This window comes from Channa argus, chromosome 6 (genome assembly GCF_033026475.1).
Source record: "Channa argus isolate prfri chromosome 6, Channa argus male v1.0, whole genome shotgun sequence".
Classification (NCBI taxonomy): domain Eukaryota; kingdom Metazoa; phylum Chordata; class Actinopteri; order Anabantiformes; family Channidae; genus Channa; species Channa argus.
Genome location: NC_090202.1, coordinates 15716319 through 15727107, shown reverse-complemented (window position 1 = coordinate 15727107; position 10789 = coordinate 15716319). Strand labels below are relative to the sequence as shown.

Genomic DNA, 10789 nt, shown 5'->3' with positions numbered 1-10789 from the left:
ACGCGTGATGTTGGAATCAATGTCCAATGAAATAATTGTCTTGCTAACGTGTGGAATGAATAGCAAAATATATATATGGCATAGTGTTTTATACTATTTTCTTTCGTTGTTCGTTCACCATTTGTTTTCTGAAATGATTTTGAATGTGAATGCTTACGCGTGATTCTTTAATGAAGCATGAAGCAGATAACCAGAATTCAAAACACTGTTGTATATGAAATTGAAAGCTTTGTATTTAAATATTCACGTAACAAGTTACGTAATTAACCGTATTTAGTGTCCAGCCACTGTTGAATGGTGGCGCAGTTAAGGAAGAAAAATAATTAAGAAATGTTACACTGACATACAGTTATAAACGTTTATAGTTTAGATTCCATTACAAGCTGAATTAAAGAAAATCAGGCGTTATTGACTTATTGCATAATGCGACACTTTTTTTCACCGCGGATGTGCACATGCGTTTGAATCGCAGTCGTGGCGGTGACGTCACGTACTTTGTCAGTTCACCCTAACGTTACTCCGCCGTCGTTGTGTAGAGGCTAGCTAAGCTGTAACTGCAGTTCTTTGGGCGAATATGGCCGCAGGTCCTCTCTCCTTATCTTCCAACGCATCCACAAACAACGATGGCATTCTTATCGGTGACAAAGTATATTCGGAAGTGTTCCTTACGATCGACAACTCGCTTGTACCAGAGGAAAGGCTGTCTCCGACGCCGTCCATGCTCGACGGCCTCGACCTGAACACCGAGACCGACCTTCGCATCCTGGGATGTGAATTGATTCAGTCTGCTGGTATTCTTCTCCGGCTACCTCAGGTAAACACGCTTAAATTGTAAATATATATGTATGTATACATATGTATTTGCTGGTTTGTGTTTTATGTGCAATGGGTAGATGTTCATATATGTCTTACAGGCCACAACTTGTAACGGCCTCGTTACTAGCCATTTGCTAACGTTAGCTCTTTGACGTTGGCGTGGTGAAGTTAAAATGGCGGCGGCCCATTGTGTAAGGTTGGGCTAGGTCGTACAAGGAAAAAGTACGAACATCATGCTTTGTATTTTCTTGCTAGGTGGCAATGGCAACGGGACAGGTGCTCTTCCATCGTTTTTTCTACTCAAAGTCCTACGTCAAGCACAGTTTTGAGGTATGTTCGTTCAAGTGTGTTGCTAATTGTAAGGCTATTGGTTTCGTAGTACTGGAAACCTGAGCACAACGTCAACGTTTTGGTTACGTTCGTGGCAGCCATATTGTCTATGCTTGTAACGCTTTCCCAAGTGCGTAAGACCACCACGACATAAATTACAAATTCAAAAGTAATACTGGTTCAGAACATTGTTTCGTCTAGTCGAAGACCTGCACCCTTTTTATAATGGGTTTATTTTTTCCCCAGATAAAAATAACGGTCCTTTCAACTTTTCTTGGTCAGTCTGACTTGATAGAGTTGCCCCAACATTTATCCCAAAACATAAGCATTTATGTTATGTTAGACAACATTGCCATTCCCGTTACAACAATTAACAGTGTAAGTAGTAATATTGATATTAACTACTCCTGTTTATAAATGTAGTTTCTCCTTTAGTGAAGTAATTTTCTTAACTTGATACTTGGCTAGCATAACATAGCTAGGCAAAATATGATTGTTCAGAGTGCTGTAAATCCCAGAAGTCACGTTGCCTGTGCTCATCAACCCACTCCAGTACTCTCTCGTTGTATGTTTGAAAGTTAAAGTCTTTCTTCCGTTTCTGTTTTCTTTTTATTATATTAACAGATTGTTGCAATGGCTTGTATCAACCTGGCCTCCAAGATTGAAGAAGCACCACGGCGAATAAGAGATGTCATCAATGTTTTCCATCATCTGAGACAGCTGAGAGGCAAAAAGTAAGCATTACCAATGAATTTAGTATTGTAGTATATTTGGTAATAATTAATATTGTTTTAATTTCATGAAACATATTGCATTGTGTTTTGTTTTTGTGTTTTATCAAATGTATGATGCTCTGTTTTTGATGTGAAAGTGCTCTTCTGTTTATCCATGTACTCTAAACCATTTTAAAACTTTTCAGTTTCCCCTTCACTGGTAGTTTGAAAAGTGTAGTTGTCAACATATATCCGAGTTTATTACTACTTTGACATTGATGTCCTAGCAAATTCACTGTAAAGTTGGAGTATAGTTTTTCATTGTAAGACAAGGCACAACTGTTTTTCCCTTCCAGTGTGCCTTTGTCTTCATAGAAATCTGTTCAGATTTATTACTACAGACCTCGGCATTAACTTGGCTTCTTTTTTCCCTTGCAACCAACTAACAGCGACCAGCTACATTTACCAAAGCCTGGGTGATGTGGAATGGTACGTAAGATGAAGCAGTCGGCATGACAACCATGATGCGAGGGGGTCTCTCTTCCCCCAGGCCCACCCCACCCCCTCCTATGGGAGAAGCCCGTGGTCTGATCCACTGCGGGGCACTGGGATCGGGGATGACAGGTTGGCCGAAGGTCCTTGGCCCCCGGGGGCGCCTTGAGGACTTCTGTGGTTCAGTCTTAAGCTTTGGGTATCTTTCTGCATATCTGCAAATCATTGGGTAATGTAGTTTTCTTCTGACTGTCCCTCACAGTGCATTTTGCTTATGCTTAAATGGCAAAACCCCATTCACAAACTGTCAACCATGGCTTTAATAGAAATATCACCTTTTTTGTTGAGGTTAGAAAAATGAATTGAATGCTATCAGGCCCTGCAGGTCACATTTTGTGTCGGTGCATGAGCTGTAGTTGCAGTAGGTTAATATTTATCCAGAATTGCAAGGCGTTTGTTGCTAGTCAAGTTTTAGATGTGTATTTATAATGTATAGAGTCCGTTTTAATTACTCAGTTATTCATTTATTAAAATTTTGATTTTTGGTGGGGACATAAACATTTTTTATTGTTGCTATTGATAGATTAATGGCAAAAATGTTACATTTATCTTGTTTTCCTGTTGGAGTGGAAAACTACAGAATTATAGAAGCAGGTATTTTATTTGGAGGCTGATGTAGTGGCCGGTGTGATTAGTTAAATGCACTTTTTTTGTGTTTAGAAATATTTTTGATTGCAAGAAAGGGTGTTGTAGTTTAGCTGCACTGGTAATATGCTGTGCTTAAACATCGGATGTTTGTGGGCTAGTATTTTGTACTGAAGGTGGAATATACTCTTTAAATTAAATTATTTATTTCCTTTGAATCTGTATCAAAAGAAGTCAGTGGTTTGTTACAGAACACCTGTATATGAACATAAAGCACACTAGAAAAGGTGAGAATGACTGGTGACAGTTAATTTAGTTTTCATTTTTATTTGAGGTTACACTTCCATTTTAACGGCTGTAAATGTGCATTGCATGGGCATTTAGGTAGTGATGTTGGTGATGATCTGAGTTGATATTTCTGTTAAAGCTGTGACACAGGGTGTTTGAATGCTGTCCAAAGATCCCATATGCTTTCACTGGAACCACAGGAGTCCGCAAACCCCAGCAAACCGTCAGTTAAACAGTTAACCTGTTGCTTTGAGTTGGTTGAAATGGGAAAAAAGCAGAGTACAAGGAAATCAGAAGGGCACTTTCCTTTTTTACTTTAATTTCGAAAGGGGGGAATTTATTTTATTTTGATTTCTTTATAAACCAGGACTCCAAGTTCATTGATACTTGATCAGAACTACATAAATACCAAAAATCAAGTCATCAAAGCGGAACGGCGGGTCCTGAAGGAACTGGGCTTCTGTGTGCATGTCAAGCATCCACACAAGGTGAGTTTAAGCCACACTCAAACATTTTAGTTGTGTAGTGCAGAACGGTACCAATTGAACAGTGCCACACACCTGGGTCTGTTTCTGTGTGTTGTTTTGTTTTATAACGCAGTCATTTTGTTTCCAGATTATAGTAATGTACCTTCAAGTCTTGGAATGTGAGAAGAACCAGACACTTGTCCAGACGGCCTGGTAAGTTCTTTAGTTGTTCTTCTCTGACCACGCTCCCACAGCAACAACATGTATCATGTCTGCAAGAAATACCACCAGACCTGGGCTAAAGATGAAGTTGAACGAGTTTCAAATGGTTGAATTACTTGAAGAGCACTTGATTTATCTGCTGGGAACTTGGGAGACCCATATGTGGAAAGAACTGTCAGATAAGTGATATTCAAGTGCCCCTCATGTTTTAAGCATGGATTTGAAAAGCTTTCAACAACCATTTTGCCCAGGTCTGACTGCTCCATTCCTTCACTTCATTTTAACCTTTTCACCTCTTAATATTTTTTCCTGATGTAGCAATTTTTTATTTTTATTATTTTGTTATTTTTTAATTTTTTGCAAACCTGTTCTGTGTCTCACTCTGTCTGCCCTTAACATGGCTTTACTGTAAAGTCTGTTTGCTTTGCGGTGCCCAGGGAACTTGGTTTAACTTTGTCCTTTCTCTCTACTCTTTGATTAAAGGGTAGTCCATGCTGGTAAGTCACTTAAAGAACCTCTGAACTCTGCCTCCTCCAACCACATGACTTCAGGAAGCTCCCCCCATTGGCTGGCTGCCCCTCTCCAGACAGCCAATCCCAATGCCGAGATTCACTGAAGGGGGCGGGCGGGCCTTTCCCAACAGCCAACATCGTCTTGTTTTCTCTTGGGTGTCCAAAAGGATTTGTATTTTTTTGGTCTTGCTAAAAAGGTCTCAACTGTAATACCTACTTTGACAAGTAGCTACAGATACATTTATTTAGGCTTTTTTTTTTATATATAGTTTACTTGCATCTAGCAATGAAGTTGGTCAGAACAAATTTTTATTTATTTATTTTTTGACCATTTTACCTTCCTTTTTATATTAATAGTAGTGTACTGTGTCCTGTCCCCAACTGACATGGTGTCCAGACATGTGTCTGTCTTGCAGGCTGATCCAGTTCAAACGTTTTACCTCGAAGGACCCGTCTTGCCCACACAGCAGTCAGAATCCAACGGCCATGTGTTCTATAGTAGCATTGGCATAGACTGACCTGCTAAAGCGAGGTTCAGGTCTTATTTTTTTTGAAGGCCAAGTTAGACTGGATGCAAACCCCATATGTCAAGTTTTCTACAAACTTCCAGCAATATAGTGCTTTTTATTCCACTGGGTGGAAATAAACGCAGTGTGTGCATATGGAGAAGTCTCCACCATTGAAAGAAAGCTGCACTGCTTTGTGCGTTTTTTTTCCCTTTTGTTTTGGGATGTAGTTGGGTTAAATTTTATCCCGAGGTTTTTGTTCATTGTTTTTGTTGTCACCCATGTTTTTCTCCATTTGACTTCTATGTTAAAGGACATAGATGCTCACACTATGCTATACTTGCCTGATTAACATCCTGCCCATTATTGTTTTTTTCTCAATGCTTTCCCAGTGGCTAATCTCATTTATTGTCCTAGACAGCCTGCCTACCTTCGCATACTTTTGTAGCACAAATTTGCTACGCTCAAGTAGTGATGTACAGTGCTACCTAATTTCTCTACATTATATGTTGGCATATAGTGGAATTGGCTTGCTGATATATAGGCTCATTTGACTTACAGGGGTCAGTTCAAACTTTTTGGTTATGTGCATTTTTACAGTTGAACAACCAATTCAGTCTGAAGTAAATATTTAGTCCTTATGGTTCAGACACTTAAAATGCAAAGCTTAAAAATTTAAGAGCAGTGATTCATCACTTGGTTTCATCAAGACTCTTCTGACTCCCAAATACTTGCTGTTGTGGATGCAATCATGCATGCTGTGCCTCCCCATATCCTCAGATGCAAAAATCTGCAAGTAGCCACTGAATTGTAGATGAATGTTGTACATCTGCATGCTTGCATGTGTCATTGTCTCCACCGTCTTTTCTTAATCTGGTTACTCTTTGGCCAGTGATGGGCGTTTTGGTAGGTCTTCATTAGACTATTTCATATCTGTCATGATTTATTTGTGACATACTGCTTTCCATGGATGCCCCAGAGAGAAATGGACAAAGTTAACCTTGACCGATCAAAACGCAAATTTAATTTCAGCATGTGCAATGCTGAAAAGATTTGTTGTCCTTGTAGCCATCAAGGCTAATGATTAATATTAAATGCTGTTGTCTTTTATGCTTGAATTCACAAATGGTAACTTGTTCTTCAGTCTGACCAGCTAGAGCATTAATGCAGTTTCAAAAGTCACCAACCACACATTTCCTAGTGGTTGTAGGAAAAGGATTGGTTTAAATAAAAAATTAACATAGAATAGTTTTTAGAAATGAAATTGTAAAGAGATGAGAAGTGTTGTTAGTCGACTAACAATAATGATGTGGTTCATAGTGTATGTATGGGTGAGAAGTTGCTTCTTGTAGAAAAGATGCTATGTTTTCTGTCTGTTTCTTGTCTTTATAGGAACTACATGAATGATAGCCTGAGGACAAATGTGTTTGTCAGGTTTCAAGCTGAGACTATTGCCTGTGCCTGCATATACCTTGCTGCCAGAGTTCTGCAGGTAAGTGGACATGATGAATCAACGGTTTTCATATTTGCCAAAAATGCTTTTATTAGGTTTTTAAATCAAATGTTATAAGATAAAATTGATTATTGCTATACAGTCCTTTTTGTAAATCTTAACATCTTGCACATGTTTTTTAGATACCTTTGCCATCCAAACCTCATTGGTACCTGCTATTCGGAGCCAGTGAAGAAGAGATTAAAGACATCTGCACCACCACCCTTAAGCTCTACATGCGTAAAAAGGTACTTTTTGAACCATTGATGTAGGAATATCCCCCTAACAAAAAGACTTATTTACAGCATTAATATTGTCAATTCTTCTGCAGCCTAACTATGAGCAGCTGGATAAGGAGGTGGAGAGGAGGAAGGTGTTCCTGGCAGAGGCCAAGCTCAAGGCCAAAGGCCTGAATCCTGATGGTACCCCTGCATTGTCCACACTTGGTGGCTTCTCTCCTGCTTCCAAGCCCTCCTCCCCAAATGCTGTCAAGGTAGAAGAGAAGTCCCCCAATCCCCAGACCCTCAAACCAGTTAAAAAAGAGCCAGATAGTCGGACACAGGTCAACAAGAGCCCACACAATGGGTGAGTACATAACACACATAAGAATTTTTTTGTGTAGATATTACAATTATCAGTTGTGTCTGCATTGGTTTTCTCTGGGTGCTTCATTGTTTTCCCATACTTCAAAGACATGGAGATTAAGCTATCTGTGGTGAACGTAAGTGTGACTGACTTATGCAATAGACAAATGACCTGTCTACGGTTTATCCTGCTTTTTGCCCACTACTTCAATGATAGTCATTTCCCAAGTGCATTACGCTCAGTATTTTTAAAGGGCGACTTCACTAATTTTCAACTTGGTTTTTGATTTTAGTTTAAAATGTAAACTTCCCTATATTAGATATTTCTCTCTTTCTAGCTGAAAAACATCTTCATATGTTTTTCATCCTTAGGACTTCAGATGGTGTCATCTGGGTGGGGCAGGTTCATAGTGAAACTGCATAGTGTGAAGATCAAAATAACCTAATCTCAATTAAAGGTTCACAAAGGGAAGTCATCTGGAGGCATTTTTCTGCTAGAAGTAGAGAAATATTTTGATAGAGGGAAGTTTAAGGGTATTTATGTATATGTACTACCCAGACTACAACAAAAAAGCAAGTTTAGAATCGGTGAAGGTGTCCTTTGATTGTTCAAAGGATTGACGGTAATCTGGGTTTTGTGAATCTCTTCAAAACACCCCCAGGTTGAGGAAAGAAGTTAAGATTGGGAGGAACAGCAGGAGTGGAAGTCGATCTCGTTCAAGAACACGATCACGGTCTCGATCCCGCTCCCCTCGCAGACAGTAAGTTTAATGTTATTATATTCTTAACAGGTTACTGGTCTAACTTTTAACCTATAAACTGAAACTTCGTGCATAAAAGCTATGTGTTAACCGACAGCTGAGTATATGCTAATCTTCTCCTTTTTCTTTTACATTACAGTTATAACAGCAGACGCAGTTGCTCAGGGACCTACAGTTCGCACTCACGTTCTCGCTCTCACAGTCGTAGCCCATCTCCTCGGCGACACCAGCCTTCACCACTCTTGCCCAACCTAAAGTCCAAGACCAGCCACCATAGCAACAGTGACTCAAAGCCCAGTGGACGCCACAACAACAGCAGTGGTGGCGGATCTGGTCACAAGAGGAAGCGCTCACGTTCCCGATCACGTTCCCGTTCTCCAGTCAAAGTAGACAGGGAGAGGGAGAGGGAAAGGGAACGGGAGAGAGACAGAGACCGCAGCTCCTTTGACCTCTCTTCAAAGAAACACAAACATGAACGAGGAAGTGGTCATCGAGGAGAAAGGAGGGAGAGGGACAGGTCTCGGTCCTACGACAGGGAAAGGGAGAGGGAGCGTAGCCACAAGAGCAAACACCACAGCAGTGGTGGGCACTCAGGACATAGTCGTCACCGGCGCTGAGAGAGACAGACAACCCCACAGACTAGTTCTGGGGCTGATATTCACTGAAATCCTCCCAGTATACTTAATATCAAATCTGGCATGTTCTATGAACTATCTAGTAACCTGGTTTATTAATTGAATTATGTGCACTGGCTGCAATCTTGTTGGTAGACTCATCTCACAAGTTCTTTAAATAGTAAGGAGCTAGTTGGACTACAACTAACATGGAAGTACATCATATGATTAGAATCCTGATTTGATAAGAAAGAAAAATCTGCAGCATCTGTGACAAATGCTGCACATCGGCTGTATTCAGAAGAACATGCCATGTTTGAAAGTATATTACCTGCCTTCTTCCAACATATTCACGTTTCTGGGCTTCTCATATGCACCCTGAACATGGCTGGTTACATTTTATAATTTACAGAATTGGTGATTCTATTGAACCTTATTTTGTTGCACAAGCCAAACAACAAAAACTTTTAGTAACATTAAATCTTCTTCCAACAAAAAAAGTGCAGTAAAGCCTTTACGTTTATCTCCACTCCACCAACCAGGTAAAATTTGCTTGAATCATACATATGGCTTCTGCATGCAGAAATGTCTTGATGATACCCTTTGATTTGATCTCAACAGCACGCGTAGATCTGATATTTGACAGGTAGTTGCGTAGATTAAAGGTGTGCACATGAGAAACCCAGGCAGCAGCAGCAACAAATGGCATAAGGTAGACTGTTATCATTGAGGCTTTTTTTCCCCACCTGGTCAGAGACGATCAGCATTGTGAAATCAGTCCCAGACCTGTCCTCATTTCCTTCATCTATAGCATTTTTTTTCCTGTCCCACACACCTCTACTATCCCTCTAGCCTACCCTTATGTTCTTGCTTTTACATGTAAAGTTGTGAACTTTAGGGCGAAAGGAACTTATTTACAGTGTAAAAATGAACGGATATCCACTGAGAAAATGTGAATGCTTTGATTTATAAAAGCAAACTGTTCAGTGGATGGATTGAATGAATAAATGTAAAATAAAATAATTCAGGAAAGATCAATATGTTTGCACATAAAGGGACTAGCAGGTGAGTGTGGTTTTTATTTTTATTTTCTTTTGTTTTTTTTGACAAATGTTGCTTGTGTTTTGTACAGTTTAAAAAAATAACTTTTTTTACAGATGGGATGCAGACTTGATTTAAAAACATTTTAGGATTGTCATTGTTACACTGGTTTTTAGTCTGCACGAGTTCATGTCCAATTTTTATTTAATAAACAAGTTATGCCACTGAATCGTCCTAATGTAATGGCTGTCTTTTGTAATAATGAGCTGTACTGACAATGTAACATAGCCATAGAGCAGGGGTCACCAACATGGTGCCCGTGGGTGCCCGCAAGGACCACATGAGTAGCTCGGGGGCCTGTTCTAAAAATAGCTCAACTTAGCGCCGCTTACCAATGAGTTGAATCTAATTTTTTTGTTGCTATTTTTTTAACTCACATTTGATAAATATTGTAAGAAATCATTTACATGATCTGTGCCTTCACATAGATGAATATCATTTAATTAAATTAATAATAAACGGTAAATTGAGCAAATTTGTTATTTAAAAAGTGTGTATCAAACTGGTCGGCCTCCGCATTAATCTGTACCCAAGAAGTAGCTGTTTCAAAAAGGTTGGTGACCCCTGCCATAGAGTCTTTTGGCATATATTGGGTATAGTTTGGATAGGGGTCTTCATCTCTTCATTCCTCATCAAGGTTGACTGACTGATGGTTATATGTAGTATCTCACTTAACAGGAACTAATCTTTCTTAGATAAGTGCTAAGCTTGGCATAAATTAAGTATGGAAGCTTTATACATAAAGTTTAGGAAAAAAATCCTTATTCTTGTAGATGTGGTTAATCGCAGCCAGAGGGTGCTGTTGGTCTTAGGAAGAGCTTATGGTTTCAACAGACTTGCTGTACAGGGAGTTGGCTGCGCATATATTATCACTATGTTGAACAGTAAATAGAGTTGAGTCTTGTAAAAGTAAATAATCCCACTAGTATAACATTTAAATGATATGGGTTATTGTCCCTTCTCAACACATCCACGTGTCTAGTGTGACATACGGGTATTTCTGCAAATAGTGACATTTTCTTAATTTTGCTTGAACTTAGTGTACAGTGTATCCAAAAAGCATTACGTTTTTCCACATATTATGTTACAGCTTTATTTCAAAGTGGATCAATTTCATTATTTTCCTTAAAATTCTACCAACAATACCCCATAATGACAACTTGGAAGAAGTTTGTTTGAAATGTTTACAAATTAATGAAAAAAATCCTAGACTTTAGGTAACACGTTGTTGAAGCACCTTTGCCAC

At 39.3% G+C, this 10789-nt stretch overlaps 1 protein-coding gene across 4 annotated transcripts; it reads left to right on the top strand.

Annotated features, from left to right (window-relative positions):
* The first annotated feature begins 172 nt into the window (after positions 1–172).
* ccnl1a (cyclin L1a) lies at positions 173–9712 on the top strand. Of its 4 annotated transcripts, XM_067507091.1 has the most exons (10): positions 427–814; positions 1072–1146; positions 1771–1880; positions 3652–3772; positions 3900–3964; positions 6384–6483; positions 6627–6731; positions 6815–7068; positions 7730–7828; positions 7968–9712. In XM_067507091.1, the coding sequence occupies exons 1-10, from the start codon at positions 575–577 to the stop codon at positions 8443–8445; spliced, it is 1647 nt and encodes a 548-aa protein (XP_067363192.1). In that variant the 5' UTR covers positions 427–574; the 3' UTR covers positions 8446–9712. The 4 variants fall into 4 exon arrangements, 3 of the variants coding, with proteins under 3 accessions (XP_067363194.1, XP_067363192.1, XP_067363193.1); XM_067507092.1 differs by lacking the exon at positions 1072–1146; XR_010914614.1 differs by lacking the exons at positions 6815–7068; positions 7730–7828; positions 7968–9712 and adding an exon at positions 4457–4470 and having other exon boundaries at positions 173–814; positions 6627–6645.
* The last annotated feature ends 1077 nt before the right edge of the window (positions 9713–10789 follow it).